Source organism: Symphalangus syndactylus, chromosome 10 (genome assembly GCF_028878055.3).
Source record: "Symphalangus syndactylus isolate Jambi chromosome 10, NHGRI_mSymSyn1-v2.1_pri, whole genome shotgun sequence".
NCBI classification, from domain to species: domain Eukaryota; kingdom Metazoa; phylum Chordata; class Mammalia; order Primates; family Hylobatidae; genus Symphalangus; species Symphalangus syndactylus.
The window spans coordinates 53,444,155-53,466,496 of NC_072432.2; the positions used below are offsets into that span (position 1 = coordinate 53,444,155).

The following is a 22,342-nucleotide window of genomic DNA, read 5'->3' on the forward strand; positions in this document are numbered from 1 at the left end:
TCATTCCCACTAGACACCTTTTAATAAAAATCTAAATCCTATAACTGTAAACTAATTTGTAAAACATGAACAATAGCTATTTACCATGCTAAAAGCAAACATTAAAAATTTATAGTTAACAGACTGTTTCTGCAAGTTGGGCCCACAACAGTAACCACCCACTGAGCCAAGTGGCCACCATGTGTTTAAGAAGGCAGAGCTTTTCAATAGTATTTGCATCCTCTGCTATTACACAAGGCAACCACCTGTCCCAGTACTTGTGCCCCACCTAAGGCAGAATAGCTGTTAGAAACTACCAAACACAACAGCACAACAGCAAGTCAGCAAGTCAGCAAGACAGCATGGATGGCCATTAGAATTACCTGGGGGTGTTCATTGGCCTGGGATAAGGCTGAGACACAGATTTTGTTTAAGCTTCTCAGGTGATTCTATATGTAGCCAGGATAACGGCTGCTGAGGTACAGAACTGGTTCTTTTTAGTAGGTTTCAATAAATACATTATTAGCATTTTGTGGTTTAATTTTTCTAGGTTTAAAATTAGACCAGTAAGCTTGGTATCATATTTCGAAATGTATATAAAATAAGAATCTTAGTAATACTCACAATGAATCCAAACACAACTGTGGAAAAGAAACCACCAATGAATCCTTCCCAAGTCTTTTTAGGAGACAACTAAAAAAGGGCAAATAAAATTAAAAAGCTTTACTGCACTCACAAAACTCACAATATATATATATAAACTCTTTCCTCAATAATTTGTACACCTCTCCTTACTTTTTCTCTAATTGGAATAGTTCAAAACCCTTTTTCCTTTTCTCTGATCTTGATTTACTAGTGAAAATCTCTCTAGTAATATTTAAACACATAGTAGGCCCTCAAATATTTGACATGCTGTGAACATGTGTTTGTTCATGTTAAATGGTCTAAATTTGTTCTGTCTCTCAAAAGAGTATAAACTCTATACTAAAATAACTGTCCCATGACTCTTATGCTAATATAAAACCCGATAATAGTTGGTGTAAGTTCTTGGAATAAGAATGAGACATATTCATTCCAAGTACACACAGTCAGTATTGACCTGCTATTGGCCAAAAATAGAATCAGTACAACAAAACATGGACATTTTAGCACATATAATTTTCACATATTCCTAATATGCTATATACACACAGACTTCCTTCTGATATGACAAAATACTCCAGAGCCCCAGAGACTGTATTTGCTCAAGTATTGACATATCCTTCTCTTTTTTCACATCTATGTCCATCTTCAAGAAGAAAGGAACATGTTGTACTTCAAAGAAGAGATATTGTTTGTGTTGGATTCAGGCTATTGCTGCCCAGTCAATGGACCATTCATGGAGAGAAATCTGGAAAAAAATCTAGAAGTTAGTGGTGTCAGGGCAGGAGGAAAAGATTCAGGAGTAGAAAGTGAAAGTTGTTGCCCAGGGGAGATAAAGACTGTGATGTGTAGGGGGATTTGGTCATCAGGTCATTAATGAGGGACAGAAACCAAATATCAGAATGAAGTCTCTGAAGATTAAAATGGGTTATGGGTTAACCTATAGGAGCTCTTCATAGACTTCTTCTCCTGATATTCATAAAGCCCCAAACCAAAACAGTTGGCAGAAATGGTTTCTTGACAAATCTGATAACAATTCTGCCACAGAGAAGGGACAGACACACCTTCTCCTAGGGTAATTCACTATCACTGCCATGAAGTACGAGCAGACTCAAGTTCAAAAGTGCCTGCTGATTATTGTAAAGATAGCTTATCAAATTAAATTGATGCATATCATATCGATTTAGGGGTTAACTGTTCAATTATCTAAGTATATTATACAACTAATCCAGCCTGATAAATTCACTAGAAGGCCGTGCTCAAAATCAGTTGCTAAGATTCTTCCACAGCTATAACAGCCTTTTGAAGGCTTCTGATATGGTTTGGATCTGTGTCTCCACCCAAATGTCATGTCGACTTGTAATCCTCAGTGTCGGAGGTGGGGCCTGGTGGGAGGTGACTGGGTCAGGGAGGCAGTTTCTAATGGTTAAGCACCATCCCCCTATGCTGTCCCATGAGTTCTCATGATATCTGGTTGTTGAAGTGTGTGGCACCTCCCCACTCTCCCTCTTCCTCCTGCTCTGACCATGTAAGATGTGCCTGCTTCCCCTTCCGCCAAGATCGTAAGCTTCCTGAGGCCTCCCAGCCATGCTTCCTGTACAGCTTGCAGAACCATGAGCCAATTAAAGCTCTGGCATTTCTTTAAAGCAGTGTGAGAATGAACTAATACAGCTTCCCAAGCCGAAAACTTCTCAGTCTGGGTAGAACTCTTGAATACGTAAATCATGTGCTCTGGAGCAGCTTTAGAAACGTTTTAAAAATATACAGCTTGCTTACCATTATCCTTATACAGCACAGCCCAACGCTCTCTGTGTGCTGATGCTTTCAGCAGGTGCTCTCTGTGAGTTCCTCCCCAAGAGGGGAAGAGTTTACAGAGGTTTTTGGAAGAACAGGCAGTCCACAAATTCCTCTGGTAATACTAAACTACCCTCATACCACTCTGAACAAACAGAAGGCTTTATATCTGAACAATTGTCTCAGTCCTTCCAAAACTGCATTCACATAACAATATCAAAACAGCCAGGTAATAATATGTCTGTGAGAACATTATTAAAAACTTTGCCCAATAATGTGAAATGTGTGATTCTTATCTGAAACTCCAACATGAAAAGCTCTTTTAGGCCGGGTGTGGTGGCTCACGCCTGTAATCCCAGCACTTCAGGAGGCCGAGGTAGGCGGATCACTCGAGGTCAGGAGTTCTAGACCAGCCTGGCCAACATGGTGAAACCCTGTCTCTACTAAAAATACTAAAATTAGCCAGGTATGGTGGCAGCCATCTGTAATCCCAGATACTTGGGAGGCTGAGGCAGGAGAATCACTTGAACCCAGGAGACGGAGGTTGCAGTGAACTCAGATTGCACCACTGCACTATGGACTGGGTGACAGGGTGAGACTTTGTCTCCAAAAACAAATAAAAATAAAGAAGAGCTCTTTTAGAAGAAATCACTTCTAGAAAATGATTTGATTTCCATGAAGAATTAGTTTATTTCTTCTCCCAAATGAGAACTATATAATTTAGTTCATTTCTTTCTTTACCTCCATTGCCCATAAATAGAACCAATTCTATAGCAAAACAACATGGTCTACTCATGTGTATTTTCCTTTCCCTTTCATTATCACTTGTATTTTATTAGTATTTTATTGTAGGGCCCCAAAATCTTCTTTTGATATGAGTTTGAATATAAAAAGTCACACAAATGGATATGAGGATGTGAAGGTAGTATTATATAATCTCTTCTTTGAGAAAGTTTGGTAAAGGAGGGGACAGGTAAGGCGACAGTTGAAGGGAGAGGAGAGTCAAGGAAAAGGCTTGTGTATAGGCTTGCTGGAAAGGAGGATAAAGAAGAATTGCACCAATGGCCAAGAGAAAAAAACCACTGAGCCCAGGGGCGGTGGCTCACACCTTTAATCCCAGTACTTTGGGAGGCTGAAATGGGCAGACTGCTTGAGCCCAGGAGTTTGCGACAAGCCTGAACAACATGGCAAGACTCTGTCTCTACCAAAAATACAAAAATTAGCTGGGTGTGGTGGCATGCACCTGAAGCCCCAGCTACTCGGGAGGCTGAGGTGGGAAGATTGCTAGAGCCTGGGAGGTGGAAGCTGCAGTGAGCCATGATAGCACCACTGTACTCCAGCCTGGGTGGCAAAGCAAGACCCCATCTCCAAAAAAAAAAAAAAAAAAAAGGAAAGAAAAGAAACCACATAAAGATAAAATGAAGATGAAAAGGGAGGGAGGGAAGGCGGAAAGGTGGGAAGGCGGGAAGGTGGGCGGGTGGGCGGGCGGGCGGGCAGGCAGGCAGGCAGGCAGGCAGGCAGGCAGACTGATGGAGTCATGCCCTTTCTGAGAAGCTAACAGAAGAGCTGATGAAGAACCCAGATGGAAGTACTAAGAAATATGGTTTGCTGCTTCTGCACCATGCAGCTAAGGAAAATCAAAGCACCTCAAAAATAAAAAATGCACAACAGCACAGGTTGTTGGAAATGCTCTCCAGTGGCTAATCATTAAGGTTACATAGTGGCTTGCTTATAAAATTTTTCCATTACCTTAATTAATGGAGTTCTCCCAAAAAAAAATCCAAAAAGGTAAGCAGTTATGTCATTGCAGATAACACTTGATATTGGAACAAGGAACCTGTTTAAAAAAAAAAAAAAGTCAGCAGAAAAAAGTTCACGTGAGTAAGTGGCAGATATTCGGAAAGATTATGATTCATAATGAACCATCAGAATAACCCTTTGGATTGCACTGCAGCCTACCCAGAACATAACACTTGCCAAAACAGTAGAAATGATAAATATCAACCAAATTTTCCCACTTACCAATTTAAACAGAGCAAAATCTAAAAATAAACTAACATGCTAGGAAAATACTGCTAAGGAAAATATTAAATTATTGATTTCTACAGTTATGGATGTTTTCATTTTAGTTTTATGAGGAACATGTTACAATAAAAAAAAAGGCAGACTGAAAGCTAATCTTAAGAAAACCAGCCTTTTAATATGAAAATGAGTCATTTCTTTAGACAGAACATAATCTGATAAATTTATATCGAGCTCTTAATATATATTCTCAATTATTAATTTTAATTCTATCTTAGCTTATGATTTCAGTAAACCCTACTGAATGCACAGAACCTACTTACTTCAGTAACTGCTCCATCAATGAAAAGTCTGTACAATACATGAAAGACAATCTTAAAATGATTCCAATCACTTTACACACACACATACACACAGAGACACACACACACAAAGACACACCCACACCCTTGGTAAAAAGACATAAAGCTGTCAAGGGAATACAATTTATTTTGACAAAACCCATCAACTGTAAAATATTTTAATTAATAATGAGTTTAAAATGAGTGTGGGAAAAATACGGTCAGATTTTTTAATCTTAAGCTTTTTCTCCATTCCAACTAATTTTTAAATAATAAGTTTTATATTTTTACCTAACAAAAATGCTTTCTGAATATGCTAGCCACTGCCATAGAGCAATTAACTTCCACAATCTGGAAACCCACTCCTACACAGGAGCAAAGTAGAAAACCTACCCAACTTCCACCTAGAAAAACATGCATTTCAAAAAAAAAAAAAAAAGAAGAAAAACATGCATTTATTCACAGTAGTTACTAATAGGCAAAGTTTTATATTTTTTTGCATTCTGTGTAAATAATATCTTAATAAATATTATATTTAAAGTCTATCTTTTGTGAAAAGTCACATTAGGATTTATTAACACCTGAAAATGTAATTAATTGTTTGGGTCTTTTATGGGAACTTCCTATATTTGGAACTTGAATAAGAATGGCTTCCAGTTGTTAATGAAGCATTTTTGTCTTTAGTTGTCAAATAGTAAGCAAAACTCAGTAAGATAGTTTAATGGAATATAAGAACCACAAACAGTACATTTTAGTAGAAATCTGTAAGACACTGTCCAGTGTTAAAGAGCTATAAAAGTGCTATGACATACTTATAAAGCAGCATAATTCTGTTGCCTTACCATATCATGCCTTCAAACAGATTTTGGATGACAAGGTGTGACTGAGTGACAGTTATCAGTAAAGTGACATGAGTCCATGCGAACTGTTAATAGCCCAACAACACAAAAATTAGTGAACACAACTGATCAGTGCAGCTGAAGAAGCAACAGCGATTTGAAACCCAAATTTCTACCATGACTTTTGGTCAAAATGCACAAGTTAGAGTCATATAAAATAAAAACACTGTTAGTAAATTATGTTCATTCTGTTGCCTACTGGAACCTTAAAATAATGAAAACATTTAACAATGTAACCTTAATTTATATACAAATAGAATTCTAATAATAGATATACTACTAACTTTTAAAACATATAAAAAACAAACCATTATCTTGAATCATTAGATTTAAGTGATAATGAGAGATTTCTGTTGTTGGTTTAGCATTTAAAGGGGAACATTTTACTCTGGCTGCATTCTGCAGTTATAAAAAAAATGCTAAAAAATTCCTTTTCTTTCAGAGTTTATTATGGTAACTTTTTCCCATAAAGAGTTATTTCCAACTTCAAATGATTCAAACCAGCAGGGTTCAATTGCCCTTAAACTCTATCTTTCATACTTGAAGGGTGATCATGACAGGTCTGTTCAATGACAGTATTCAATTTCAAATTTTTAAAGACCTTTGTGTTTTGCCAATTCTATCTAGCCTGAGAGATGGCCACTTTTAACATAATCAGTATGGTTTCCATGTACGAGTCGTATAATTTTGATTGAAATTCATAAAATTACTTTTAAAAATTCTTAAGATTTTGATTTATTCTCCCTGGACCCCCACCCTTGACACAGGGTCTCTCACTCTGTCACCCAGGCTGGAGTGCAGTGGTGTGATCACAGCTCACTGCAGCCTTGACTTCCCGGGTTCAAGTGATCCTCCTGCCTCAGCCTCCCCAGTAGCTGGGACTACAGGTGTGCACCACCATGCCCAGCTAATTTTCATATTTTTTGTAGAAATGGGGTATTGCCATGTTGCCCAGACTGGTCTCAAACTCCTGGGCTCAAGGTATCCGCCTGCCTTGGCCTCCCAAAGTGTTGCGATTACAGGCATGAGCCATCAGCACTTGGCCTTTTGATTTATTCTTAACAAACCTGTTTCCCATTTAAGCAACCATATTATATTGGTTGCTTTATTTTATTCTATTTTTATCTGCTTAAAAAAGATCCAATTCTCTTTTACCCTGATTGCTTAAAAATGCATAATTAAATTTTTTCCAATAGATGCCATTTACATTTTCACTGGATATTCTATATTTTTACTTGTTTCTATATAAAATTCTAAGAATTTTACTCCTTATGCTCAGATTCCCTGAAATTAGAAATATAAGAAACACAACAATTTCCCAGCAATTATGTTCAGCAGAATGTCTTAATGGAGAAAAGCTAAGCATAAAGAACAGAAAATACATTCCAAGTCCAAAATAAGCCTCACTATCACATGAATTTACAGATCTGAATACTACATTGCATTGCACAGTCGTACTAGCTACAGTTTAAGAAAATAAAAAAAGTTCATATGTAAAGTGATACATTTCTTAAGACAGGCTTTGGTACATTGAACAAAATATCTTATGCCAAAAAGAATTACACAATTCTATGACTAACCATAACCACCAAGATAATACATGCTCTGCTGCTTTACGCTCATGCCAAGTGCAAGTAAACATAGTTACTTTCATAGAGCAATATGGTAGATGTTTCTCAGACATAGTAACTGTCCAGGAGACTAAGAAAATTCTTCAAATTTCTACAAATTTAAGGAACCCAAAAACTTTAATTTTACACCGTTTGAAAATATTAAAAAAAAAAAGTTTTTAGTAAACTTTGAAAACAATTAAAATTTTAAAATCCTCACAAACTTCTCAACTTTAATAGCTTATATCTAACGGTCATCTGAAATCCAAATATCCCTCACATTCATGCAAAACAACAGCTAGCAGATTCGACTGTATCTTCTCACTACAGAAAAAAATAGTTAAGGGTTTTTATCACAGATAATGACTAAGGAATAATAGTTAATACACACCATATAAAACTGCAGACGATAATGTTTCTTCACCAAACTCAGTACAAACATGCAGAAACCTGTTCAAGAACAAAAAACATGTGCTCGTTGTACAATTTGGTACAAAGGGTTCAGATTCCCTGAGCCCAAATAAACCAATTTCCTGTATCACAGCTAGGCATATTTTAGCTACTTACTCAGATGCCATCTCTCCTACTATCTTGTATTAAGCATTTAAAGTAAGTTTCTTGAGGGAAACAATCTTGTACTCTCCAAAGTGCCTAATACATTCCATGACACAAATTCAATAAACATCCCCTTCATTAGTTCAATTAATTAGTCCCTTGCTAATATGTGGGCATGGAAAACAGATCTTAAGTTTAAATTAAATAGTATTTATTTGCTATAACAATGCATTGAGTGTATGTACAGAATGTTTTCAATCTCTACATAATAGAAAAATTAATAATAACTATTATAGCAGCTAAAGTCTATTGAATGCTTACTCTTTCTAGGCTCTTATCTAAGCATTTTATCATTAATGATAATTAATCCTTTATTACCAACTCATTTAATCCTTTCAAAATTCCTATAATGTAGGTACTCATTATTAGCTCCATTTTACAGATGAGGAAAAATGCACAAAGGGCTTTATTAATTTACTGAGGATCACAGGGCTAAAAAATAAACACTCAAATCCTATTGACCCTTAAGAGTCACGTGGTTCCATGAACTAAGATCAGCAAAATTCAGGTTAAGAGCAATTTGCAATTTCTCAAAAGCATACAATAATTATAGTAAAATGTAATATTCTTAATAATGTAAAGATTTACGAACAGTATTTGTATTTATGTTTACATTTTACAAATTTATTACAATGAAAATTTATTAAATTCTAACCAATTAAGTGAAATCTAATAATCACATACTAAAATAATGGGAGGCAATATGAATCACTTCTTGCCAAAAATACCAGTAAACGTCTAAAGATAGGTTTATTTTACAGAGGTAGATATTGAAAATATATAAACCAAATTTAATTTCAGATAAACGGCTATGTATGCATTCTATTCTGCAACATCTTTTTTTTTTTCTTTTTTGAGTCAAGTATCTCTCTGTGGCCCAGCCTGGAGTGCAGTGGCACAATCACAGCTCACTGCAGCCTTGAACTCCTGGCCCACCTTGGTCTTCCAAAGTATCAAGATTACAGGTGTGAGCCACTGTACCCAGCCTCTGCAGTATCTTTAAAGAGTGAGTTCTCCAAGAGAGAAACTGAATTTTCAGTTGATCAATTCTATATAAAATAAATACTAGACTTTGTACATCCAAGTTATACTTAGCAAGGCAATTCTACCAGTACAGTAAACAAGGGTATTACTACTCTCACCAAGCAAAGAATCAAACAGCAGCTGCCTTTCGCTACTTTTGATGATCAATTTGAAATGTCAAAACATAAAGGACCATGACAAAATGAAGAGAATGAATACTGACCCCAATCCTATCTCACCTCCTATTTGTCATCTATGAGGTAATCCAACTAACTGGCCTGCACAAGCAAAAGGGAAACATTTTCTGAGTGGTGGCACAAATGAAAGCCATTATGTCACTTTACTGAGAGAAAGAAGGAAAGAGAGAATGAGAGAGAGAGAGAGAGATACTAAAACATGAAATTAATGGCATCAAAATTGCCAATTGTATAAAAGATTCCTTTAAAAATTCCTGCTTTTGAGTTTTTCTTCTACAGCAGGTAGATTTATCTTGAAGCTCAAGTAATAACATAATTTCTATGCTGTTTTTGTGCCACTGATCCATGGTTAAAGGTGAACGGGGACTGGACTCGGTTCAAAGGCCAATGGGTAGGGGCAAAGCAGAGACACAAGACAGAAACCATGTTTTCTGTCCAAACAGACCCCTTGACTCTCCCAGCACAGCCTTGGGAACTTCTCAATATCATTAACTATGAATTATCTACTCACAAATACTACTCCAAAATACATGATTTTCTCTTTCTTGAAATGATAACACCATTCACTCTTACTTACATTTCTTCAAACACAATTACCAATAGAATCATTTAACATTTTCCTAATGGACATTTTATCCAGGACAACCTTGGCAACTCACGTTTATCTAATCCAATTTCACCTATGGGATATAATTGTCTGACTCCGAGACACAGTAAGATAATACAGTTCTCTGACTTGGAGGAAGGGGGAGGTATAAAGTGTTTTCCTAGCATAGCTGAGGCTAAATATAGTCATCTCTCAGTATCCCTGGGTGATTGCTTGCAGGATCCCCAAAGGACAAAAATCCATGGATGCTCAAGTCCCTTATATAAAATGGTATAGTATTTGCATATAACCTACTTACATCCTCCTGTGTATCTTAAATCATTTCTAGATTACTAATTCCTAACACAATGTAAATTCTATATAAACAGTTGTTAGACTGTATTTTTCAGGGGATAATGACAAGAAACAAGCCTATACATGTTCAATAAAGACACAATCATCCATTGTGTTTTTTTTTTCCCAGAACATTTTCAATCCACAGTTGGTTGACTCCAGGGATGCAAAACCCATGGATATAGGAGGGCCAACTGTGTATTATTTTTTAAAGAAAAACATTGTAAAAAAGAAACACATGAACTTAATCTTTCTCATTCACAACTATAAGGACATATTAACATTTTATGTTTAAATACTTAAAAATACATTTATATTTTAATAAATCTGTGGAAAGGATCACTTTTTGTACAATTGGATCCATAGTTTTTTTTTCCCTGATTAACAAAGAATGTTTTTACGACTATTTCTAAATTAAAATCACAGAATGTGTTGTAGTACTATAAATAAAAGTACTGAAAAGGCCTCCTAATATATAGTTCTTTATGTAAAAGTTATACTTATCATCATTTATCTACATAGTATTGTGCCTGGTGTTCTCGGTACAAAGATATGTACATCTCGTTGCCCAGCATCAAAGAGTTCTCCAGTGATTAGGCAGAACCAGTTACCCAACAAACTAAAGAGAGGTATATTCAAAAAGAACAAGAGAATCCAGGTGCAGTGTCCTATGCCTGTAATCCCAATACCTTGGGAGGCGAAGGAAGGAGAACTACCTGAGGCCATGAGTTCAAGACCAGCCTGCGCAACACAGCAGGATCCTGTCTCTATGAAATAAAAGTAAAAATTAGCTGGGCAGGATGGCACACACCTGCAGTCTCAGCTACTTGAAAGGCTGAGGCTGGAGGATCACTTGAGCCCAGGAGTTTGAGGCTGCAGTGAGCCATGATCAACTACTATTCTCCAGCCTGGACCACAAAGCAAGTCACCATCTCTTTAAAAATTTCTTTAAAAAGGAAGAAGAAGAGGATGAAGATTTTTAAGGGGATCAGGAAAAGTAAAGGAAAAAACACAAGATACTGAAAAGCCCAATAGATGAGACAGAGGGAATTTCAGAAAAACAGATAAAAAATATTTATCAAGCACCTTTGATAGGCCAGAAACAAGATACAAAAATGAATAAGATAGGCACTGCCATTCAGAAGCTCTTGCTTTTGTTGAAGACACCGAAAACAAAGAAAAAATAAAGTTGTTTTTAAAATTTACCATTGATTAGTCAAAATTTAGTAAATACATATAGCCCTTAATTCAAAAAACAGACAGTAAGATGGGCCCAAGATTGAGTACTAGAGCTTCTGACTCATCCCCCATTCTTCCGCTTGGTTATATTCTTCATTATACTTGCCTAAACCATCAAAACTTTCTAGCATCAAATTAAATAAATTCAAAATCACACTGCATTGTGTGCCTTTATTCAGACACCAGGCTACAACCGAGTTGTTCTGAAAAAGTTTTAAATGAATATGCATTGTAGAGATTACCATACAAACCAATCATCATATTAGTTAACATTTTTAAAAGTTTTCTATTAATCTGAATGTTCAGCCTAAGGTTTAGAACCAATACTAGCATGTGTATAGAGTTTAGTAGTCTTTAATTCAGAAATTTTAAGTAGTTTTGGAGATACAGTCCTTTGTGAATTATTTGTGATACTTTTCTAAAGATTTCATTAATATCCTCTGATATAAAAGATACTCAGGATGTTTGGGGAAAACATCTTAATTATGCATTAATTTTGGCTATAACTTAGTTTTATATGTCCATCAATTTTCTTGAACTGAAAGCATTACATTCAAGTCATATTATCTCCATAAGAATTTTAAAGAAATCAAAATAGCTATGCATGCCCAAATACAAGCAAAAAATTATTAAACATAATATGCACATCACTATAGTTGGATAAAGAAATGTAAGGTGATAATATTAAGGGTCAAACACCTTAAGTCTGTTTACATGTCACTGCTAACCATATAATTGCATGACTGCTCTGGTTTCTAAAGAACCCCAATTCCAAATCACCAAGTTGATGAGTTCTTTTTAATATATATCTAGACTCTAGAGAAAATGTTCGTCTTATTATTTTCAGTCTCCCTGATTTTCTCTGCTATCAGTCAAACTCATTTTGCAACAAAATTATCTAAATGTCAATATGACTTCTAGGTCCTAGTCAGTGAGACATCTGTATAATATTAAACAAGTCATTTAATTTCATGGACCTCGATGAGGGGGTCAGAATTGGAGACACCTACATTTTATTTAAATAAAATTCAATGTCAATGAAGTAGTTCGAACTGTCTCTGCTTTTTAAATCTGGTAAAACAAACATTTTCTGAAGTCATTTGACCACTATAACAGAACTAAAATTTTCACAGGGCCCTTGGAATATTGTTTAACAAAAAGACTTCCAAAGATTTCCACAGCATAATTTGAAAGAAAGGTACAAATATCTCAATGTTAGCACATTCTCTGTTTCCATAATCCTGTTTCAAAGTCTAATTCCATTTACTGGACTAAGCTCACAAATGTTGCTAAGCACTTCAAGAGTAGCCACTAAGGCCTCAAGACTCAGCAAACAAAACACTGATACTAAGAAAATATCATTAAGAAGCACTGTGTGTGGATGTGCATGTTCTCAGCCTTTTAATTGTTTATCCAACAAATACATAGTCGGACCCTCAATGCCAGACCCGCACTGCGCTCTGGGAATTAAACAAACAAGAGAGGTACACCATGGGTGCTTTTGGTCTAACCGAGCCATTTTTAGGCCACTCTTAAAATGGTAATAGACATATAGTATTCTATGCCTGTTTTATACTGGAAGTTACATCATTTAACTGAGTAGCTCCTAGCTTACTATGAGGTTGCATTTTTAAAGTATATCTGTAGAGGTGGGCGTGGTAATACACACCTGTAATCCCAGCTACCAAGGAGTCTGAGGCAGAAGGGTAAGTTGAGTCCAGGAATTCAAGACCAGCCTGGGAAAACAGTGAGATCCTATCTCAAAATAACAAACAAAAAGTACATTTGTGTGACTGTAATGATGTCAATATCCTGGTGTGATGTACTACAGTTTTGCAAAATACTATCATTGGTGATAACTGAGCAAAGTGTAAAAGGATCTATTATTTCTTACAATTGCATGTGAATATGCAATTACCTCAACAAAGAAGTGCATTTTAAGCCAATAACTTGTGATATATAAACAACTTTTCATAGACTGTCATAAAATAGCAGTTGGGTTCTATGATCAGCCTGTGGTATTTTTATTTTCTAACTTATTACTCATTTAGTATTAACTACAAACCGGAAGAGTTTAGGTCCTTATTACATTTAGTGTGGATTACAGCAGCAGCTTCCTATCTAGTCTGCCTGATAATGTCTCCCAGCCTACTTCATTTAATTACAAATCTGGTTATATCATTTCTTAGCTTAAAATCCTCCAATGTTTTCCCAGATATAAAGTCCAAACCTTTCCCATGACATACAAATTTTCTCAAGATGTGGCTCCTGCCTACCTTCCCTATCTTCAATGCCTCCCAAAACATGCAATCCTTTCTCATTCTCATGCCTGCACAGCTGTTCCTCTGCCTGGAATGGACTTTTTTACTATCCGATACCTGGCAACTGCCTGCTTGCTCTTTCCTTTTCATGAAATCTGTCATCTCTTCTCAAAGGCCTTCCATGGCCTTCCTTCCTCTTCTTCATGCTCCTGCCAGGACTTGTTCACATTTCAGCAATGAACTAGAAGACTCACATCTCACCAACTTCTAGACCCTGGAAGGCACACAATCGCTTCATTTCCCTTTATATCCTCAACGTCATTCACAGTACCTAACATTTGGAAAACACTGAAATGTTTGCTCTAAGAATGCCTTTGATGACTTTCAGTAAGTTTCTGTGATTCTAAGAGTGTAAAATAAGAAATGGTAAAATATGTCTATGGCAGAAATAAGTATACTGTTAGAAAAATGAAGAAACACCAGGCCAGACATGGTGGCTCATGCCCATAATCCCAGCACTTTCGGAGATCAAGGTAGGAGGATCACGATCCCAGGAGTTAGACACCAGCCTGAGCAACATAGTGAAACTCCATCTCTACTAAAAATACAAAAATTAGCCAGGTGCAGTAGCGCATGCCTGTAGTCCCAGCTACTTGGGAGGCTCAGGCATGAGAATCACCTGAACCCAGGAGGCAGAGGTTGCCATGAGGCGAGATCGTGCCACTGCACTCCAGCCTGGGCAACAGAGTGAGACTCTGTTTCAAAAAAAAAAGACGCAACATTGATTGTGTTTTATAGTAGAGTCCAAAAGTCATACACGGAACAAACAATTACTAAAAAGGGGCTGGTTAGGAGGCTATCAAAGACAAAATATATAAAAAGAAACAACAAAGAAAATGAATCACACTATCGGTCCACACTCAATTGAGATGTTATTCTCAAGCATAAATTATAGCAAAACCAAAGGGGAAAACAGTAGTCACCTTATATGCTGACATTCTATCTCTCAGCTATTGCTGTATATCAAAATAGATGTAACTGCAGATATGGATACAATGATAGATGTAGATGTGCCAATATAAATCCATCTATAAGCTATTAATATATGAAGTGGAATAATGGTACAGAAGAGATACTCTTACTTGTATAAGAAAAAGGGAGGGGGGATATAAACATAAAAGCTTGAATACTCAGACAATTTCTGGAATAACAGTAGTAAGCCTCCAGATATCGTAAGTAAGGCTCTGAGGTGGAGGAAGATTTCATGGAATACTCCTTTCTAGTCTAAATTTTTATCATGGGCATATATTTTCATTAAAAAAAAAAAAAAAAACTAGTTTTTTTTTTTTTTTTTGAGATGGAGTCTTGCTCTGTCACCCAGGCTGGAGTGCAGTGGCACAATCTCCACCTACTGCAAGCTCCACCTCCTGGGTTCACGCCATTCTCCCACCTCAGCCTCCCAAGTAGCTGGGACTACAGGTGCCCACCACCACGCCCGGCTAATTTTTTTTTTTTGTATTTTTAGTAGAGACGGGGTTTCACAGTGTTAGCCAGGATGGTCTCAATCTCCTGACCTTGTGATCCGCCTGCCTCGGCCTCCCAAAGTGCTGGGATTACAGGTGTGAGCCACAGTGCCCAGCAAAAAAAAACTAGTTTAGGCCTCTTGAAACACCTGGCTCCTGGCATGCTCCCCATTCAGAACCTAGGCTGCCTGTCCCATCCAAGCCACATGGAGGGGCCACAGGTCAGTGCCCAAGTCAGCAAGCGGCACGAACTGCAGTCATGAAAAGGAGCCATCTTTGATGTCCTGCCCACTCAAGACATGAGCACCGGCCTCTGTCTCACGGCAACCACGTGAGAGGCCTGGGGTTAGAACTGCTCAGTTAAGCCCGCCAATCCGCAGGACTGTGAGCAAAAATAACAAATTGTTCTAAGCCAAGGGAAAAATAAAACTAGTTAAGGCTTTTTGTTTTTAATTGATAGTTTGTATTCCATCCTGGTATCCCTGCAAAATAACATTAAAATAAATTAAGGGGAAGCCCCACAAGAACAGAGAAAACTGAAGAAATGTGAAGGAGAAAAGAAGAAACATGTCTACAAAGTTTGGAAGATAGAAAACAGATAGAAAACTGTTAGTAGGCCTGAGAAATTACAGGAGCCTAAACGTATTTTCTAGAGAAACTAAGGAGAAAAGGCCCAGTGGAAGGCAAGACTGAGGCCTAGGCTTCTGACCTGGATTATTAAGGAAAAGTCTAACAGTAAGCGTGAGCCCTAGCCAAAGCAATCAGCTTTGAGAATAGACTAAAGATATCTTTAGAAATGCACAAACATAAGACATCTACCTTCTACACATCATTTCATAAGAAACTACAGCAGGCCATGCTTCAGCAAAGTGAGGGTGTTAACCAAGAGATGGAAGACCTGGGATAAAGAAACCGGCTCAAATCACGAGGACAGCTCCGCAGTGGGCCCATATGCAGCCAGCTCACACAGGAACAGGAATGCAGAGTCTCTGGCACAGAAGCCTCCAGGAAAAAAGGCAATTGATATACTATCTGACTTGTGTAAACATCTGAAAATACTACCAACAGACATGGGGCAAACCTGAAGGAAAAATTAAGGATTTCTATACTGAAATTAGCAAATATGGGAAAGAGAAGGTGAGGCAGTTTCTCAGTTCGGGAAAAACAAAAAGTTGTAAAAGAAGGAAATGTAATTATAGATACTATTTGGGTCTACAGGAAGTGATATTTTAGGTACCTACTTAATGCTAACTATTACTGTAAAAAAACTGAGTATGAAGAAGTGAAGTAGGTTATAACAGGAAGTCAACAGATAATACCTAAAGTAAACTAAGAAATCGGCCTATTACTTAGAGAAAAGGAAAAACTCTCAAAGCGGTGGGGTGCAGGGTTGCTGTTTACATCAGAATTCTTTTGAAAATCAGTTTGAAAACTAATGTGCAGATATTAATGATAGAAATGATGTATGTTTTAATTAACCACAATTGTTCTTTTTTTATTAATATTATTTTGAGATGGAGTCTCGCTCTGTCGCCCAGGCTGGAATGCAGCGGCATGATTTCAGGTCACTGCAGCCTCTGCCTCCCAGGTTACAGCGATTCTCTTGCCTCAGCCTCCCAAATAGCTGGGATTACAGGCACCTGCCACCATGCCCAGCTAATTTTTTTTTGTATTTTTAGTAGAGATGGGGTTTCGCCATGTTGGCCAGGCTGGTCTCAAACTCCTGACCTCAAGTGATCTGCCTGCCTCAGCCTCCCAAAGTGCTGGGATTACAGGTGTGAGCCACCACACCCGGCCCGCAGTTGTTTTTAAATAATTACAAGAATAATCACACGAAATAAAGTGTTGGGTTCAATAACAGAAGATATCACAGACACTTTGACTGTTACTATTATCATCAAAACTCAAAATGCCAGAAGTCTTGTTACTTTAAATATAAACTGAGAAGGTACTACATTCTTCTCTCCTGTAATACAAAAGAATCCATTCCAGAATCGACCTTACCTTTAACAAAATAAATCAAGCTTATTGGTTTGGTAAATGCGAGAAAATACTCAAAGTTTCTACAAAGAATACCAAGAAAACGCACAAATGTGCTTTGATAAACACAGAATCAGAGTCAAGTGTTTTACTCTCCAAAATTTTAGTATGATCTTCTTAGCTGATAACAATCATAATCTCTCCATGATCATAATCCTTCCAATTGGTCAGAATTTAAAATGGACCAACTATCATCATATGGATACCCTTAAAAGAGTAGAAATTTTTCAATACCTATTTCTATGAATGTACTTTCTATAGATACAGCAGTGAAAAGTTTTTTTAAATGAAGGAACAGATTTGGAAAGCTGAACTGAACAATAAACCTGAACGAAAGGCTGGGTGCAGTGGCTCGTGCCTGTAATCCCAGCACTTTGGGAAGCCAAGGCAGAAGGATCCCTTGAGCCCAGGAGTTCGAGACCTGCCTGGGCCACATGGGGAGACCCAATCTCTGGGAAAATAAAATGAAATTTAAAATTTTAAAAAGTAACAAAAAACCTGAATGTAAAAGGTGGAAAATTCTTCAAAAATATATTCCTCCTCATTACATCAAAACAAATTATCTGAAAATTCCCATTATCATTTCAGATTGTATTTCACTTTCTGGCTTTTTAGAATTAGAAGGCCTAGGAACTGAAGGAGCTGAGGAGCACCATAAAGAACATCATAACTATTTAATGAAATAGCATACTTCTACAGGACTGGACATGCTTTCCCACATATTCTGTATATTTTTAAAGAGAGATGGAAAAGAATTACCCAGTTTCTAAGACTGTACCAGGAGAAAAATTCATTTATTGGGAAACTCCTAGGAGCTAAAACAGTAACTATTAACAGCTAACGTGAAAACTCACAAATAAATTTCATTTCCTTCTTTTAAAGTGAAAATAATAATAATAAAAATTTAAGTAGTGCCAGGTACTAAGCGCTTTACAAAGAAACTGAAGCACAGAGAAATTAATTAAATATCTCATTTTTGTTTGTTTGTTTGTTTTTTGAGATGGAGTTTCCCTCTTGTTGCCCAGGCTGGAGTGCAGTGGTGCGATCTCGGCTTACTGGTAGCTGGGATTACAAGCATGCGCCACCACGCCCGGCTAATTCTGTATTTTTAGTAGAGATGGGGTTTCTCCATGTTGATCAGGCTGGTCTCGAACTCCCAACCTCAGGTGATCCGTGCACCTCAGCCTCCCAAAGTGTTGGGATTACAGGCATGAGCCACCGCGCCCAGCCCAAATATCTCACTGTTAACCAGTAATTGGTAGGTCCAGAATTCACATGAGCAATCTGGCTTTTAAAAAGCACATTTAAAAAAATCAGTTTCTTAGGGGTTATTTTTGTGATCTGTAAAATTTTATGGAAAAGATATCTGTAAATTCTAACTTTATCTTAAGAATCTAATTTTTAATTTAAAAATTACAAAAACATGTGGCACAGCATACTATAAACAGTTGCATGTATTATAAACTACGTCTAAAAAACTAATTACCCTGATTAATTCTACATGAAAAAGCTCTATTTCCTAGGGACAAATAAAGCAATATATATGTGAAAGTTTCTTCATAAATTAAATTTGGTTAATAATTTTATGTACTTAAAAGTTTTTTTACTATAATTTGCAAAGAAAATTTTCAAACACATGGAGTGATTCCTTTCTTTTTTTTTGAGATAGAGTTTTGCTCGTTGCCCAGGCTGGAGTGCAATGGCGCGATCTCGGCTCCCCGCAACCTCTGCCTCCCAGGTTCAAGCGATTCTCCTGCCTTAGCCTCCCAAGTAGCTGAAATTGTAGGCATGCGCCACCATGCCCACCTAATTCTGTGTTTTTAGTAGAGACGGGGTTTCTTCATGTTGGTCAGGCTTCTCTCAAACTCCCGACCTCAGGTGTTCCGCCTGTCTCAGCCTTCCAAAGTGCTGGGATTACAGGCGTGAGCCACTGCGCCCGGCCTGGAGTGATTCTTCACAAGCACTTTTTAAACCCACTATAAGGGAGTAATTGCTATTTAAACCCACTATAAGGGAGTAATTGCTATTTAAGAACATGATGAAAGAAATAGCTTTATACACAAGAAACAATGAAAAAAAGAGGCTGGAATAAAATTTAACCAAAAAATTACTAATTTAAATAACAGAAATAAAAATAAACATGGAAAATATGTTAGCTACATATCAATACAGAATATTCCTTAACTTACCTGCCAGATAGAGGGCAAATGATATAAATCTATGGTAGCGAATGAGGAACTGAAGTTGTTCTTCTCTTTGAACAAATGTAGCAAAATAATCAGCTATAGTCTCTCCATAGAAAAAGTAGTTTACACACAATAGAAAGTACCTATAATTCAAAAACAATTAGCTTTTCTATATTTGAAGCTTTCCTTCCCCTCAAACTCAACAAAATTATTTTCTACATTCTGATGACACAAAGATCAAAACCAAGTTCAGAAGACCAATTCAAGATATATTTTACCAAAATGCTATTTTCCTGTTTTAAACTTAATTTCAAATTTATTGACTAGCAAAAATTTACCGAATATAGTTCATACCTTTATTTAGCTGAAAATCTAATGCCAGAGATAATTAGGAAACAATGTAGAAAATACTACACACACACAATCCCTCACCCTTGAGGTGGGAGCAGTGTGCGTGTCTGTGTGTATAAATTTAATACTTTGTGTGTATGTATAATGTGTGTATGTTTGTGTGTGTGTATGATTTTAATACTTTGTATGTATGTATAATGTGTGGGTGTATATATTAAGGTATTAAGTTCATGATGAAAATTAACTTCTAACTACTCACAGCTCTAATGCTTTTTAATGCAGAAGTCCTAAGACAAATCCCCACCTGTCCTCAGGAATATTAAGAGGGAAAGAAAAAAGAGGCAATTCAACCTGTCTCCCCACTGCCCTGCACACACTGGCATCTCCCCTCTTCTAATGCTCCTAGTGGACTCCAGATGAGCAGGGATTCTTACTCTGTAAGGCAGTCAAGGCCTAACCTGTTCTACCAATCCAACTATTTACCCACTGTCCACTAATCAAAACCATCTGCTCAGAAGGGCCAGGAATATCTCATCAACGGTAGTATAAGTACATCTGTCCCACATCTAGAAACTGATGGGTGCTATGTCCCAACCAGAAAACTCTTCTTTATTCAAAACTTGTCTTCATTTCAAATACCAGTTTATCTTTTACCTCTTGTTTGACACCTTCTACAATCACTGGAGCCCATCCTTATTTATCTTCTCTTTTTTTTAATACTTAGAATCAATACTGCATGGTTTTGCATTTAATTATTCTCCAATTACTTTATCTATCTAACATTTCCTATATACTTTGCCACTCATGAAGAAACCTGCTAGAAGGAAAAATCAGCTATCACCGAAATCAAGACACTTCTTTTTGACTATTCCAAACCCCATCTGTTTTAATAAGACACTGACTCCCTGGTTGATATTAATCAACTATATTAAAAAGGATGGCCACTTGGGTTAAATATGAACTATAACGTTATCATGTTTCCTAGTCAAGGTTCTGATAGCAATGATTTATATACGAAAAGTTTTAAAAGATATAAAATTTTAAATGTTAATATCATTATGGTGATTTTGTTACTAACTTTACATGCATTTGTATATATACAATATGTTGTATGTTATCATGTCAACTGAGCGGAAATGAAGGAAAATGAAGGAAAAGATTATATGTAAATATTTTGCTAAAATTAGTATTGTAAAGGATACAAAAATGTTTCCAATACAATGTTTAGTTTTTTATTAAAAAAAGGACAAGAATGGTGTATATATTCACATATTACATATCTCTACAAAGACTAAAATATATGATCTGAAAAAAGTTGTATTGGAGTAGGAAAGACAAAGGTGATCTTCTTTTCAAAATTCAATTACATTATTTTTATTTATCTTTCTGTAGAATCAATCTATAGGGTAAACTGAGTGGATACTGACTGATCAAGACGCTTCCTTCACAAACTTCAGAAATTAACTTTTCATATCTGAAATAGTTTCAAGCTTACTTACCAACTTAGTGTTCTAAACCATGGTAGATCATAAGAATGATAGACTCTATAACCTATAGTGATAATTTCATGGAAGCATTTCACTTGGATGCCCAGAACCTGAAACCAAGAGAAAACATTAACATACATTTCGCAATGTTTACATTTGTGTTTAATCATTCAATAAAGCAGTTTGTCGTATGTATTTAAAAAATCTTAATCTACCAATGTTTAATTATTCTAAATGTCAGTAAAAAATGCAATATTCCATGTCTCTAAAATCAAGTGATGCCTCAAAGGGGTAGGCAAAATAATGCTTTACTCAAAAAGGCTTGGAAGATCCTTCCCGGGGTGGGGAATGGCACTGGAATTTAAAGTTTGAGGGATATAGTCTGGTTGGCCGCAGTTGACTAGGATTTATCCCTCATCACTACTTCATTCTTGAGATTGTCCTTGTCAAGATGGAGAATCTTTTTGTCCAACCTGTCCATTATGTTTCTTGAGATACCCTAAGAAAATCATATATGAAAGTTTGCTTGCATATATTTATTTGTAACCATGCATTGTTACACTTGCAAATAATAAAGATACTGTCAGGACAAATAGTTAGAACACTTTCTACCCAGTCACCCTGGAATGGCCTTTTCATCCTCCCAGCTGTGTCAACTCTCCCATAGCCAGCTACTGGCTGCTCAATCTAAGCTGGGCTACCTTAGCAAAGTATAAGCAACCTTCCACATTTGTAGCCACTTTGGCCAGTCAACTGAGTTTATGCATTTCTGTTTACACAGTATCCTGATTGCACACCTATTACATGGGCTTAGATTTATAAATCCCTTTTTGATGTTCTATTTTGTAGTCCTTCAAACTGCTGCATTCAGCAACCTGGGTGAAGGTAATTTCTCAAGATGTAGCATCACACCCAGTTCTTGACCTGTCGATTCCAAGACTCAAAGAGCAAATGGCAAGTCGAACACTTATTATCATGAATTAAGGGGTAAAAATCTTTGTGAATATGGCAGACTAGCTTTTCAATGTCTAGTGAATACACCCCAAGGGCTTGTTTTTATATTGTCCTTGAGCTAAGAATGGATTTTTATATTTTTTAAAGAGTTATTTAAAAATCAAATATTATGTGACCGAAACATATGCAGCTCCTTAAAGCCTAAAATATTACTTTTTTTTAATTTTTTTTTTGAGACG

The 22,342-nt window shown here is 36.6% G+C and overlaps 1 protein-coding gene across 1 annotated transcript in view; it reads right to left on the reverse strand.

Moving 5' to 3' along the window:
* CDS1 (CDP-diacylglycerol synthase 1) overlaps positions 1 to 22,342 on the reverse strand; it is a 71,846-nt gene that overhangs the window by 12,052 nt on the left and 37,452 nt on the right. The window contains exons 4-9 of the mRNA XM_055297110.2: positions 21,162 to 21,259; positions 19,315 to 19,454; positions 7,679 to 7,737; positions 5,621 to 5,703; positions 4,165 to 4,252; positions 604 to 672 (exon numbers count right to left, since the gene is read on the reverse strand). Of these exons, the coding sequence (XP_055153085.1) occupies positions 604 to 672; positions 4,165 to 4,252; positions 5,621 to 5,703; positions 7,679 to 7,737; positions 19,315 to 19,454; positions 21,162 to 21,259 (537 nt within the window). The remainder of the gene's footprint in view (positions 1 to 603; positions 673 to 4,164; positions 4,253 to 5,620; positions 5,704 to 7,678; positions 7,738 to 19,314; positions 19,455 to 21,161; positions 21,260 to 22,342) is intronic.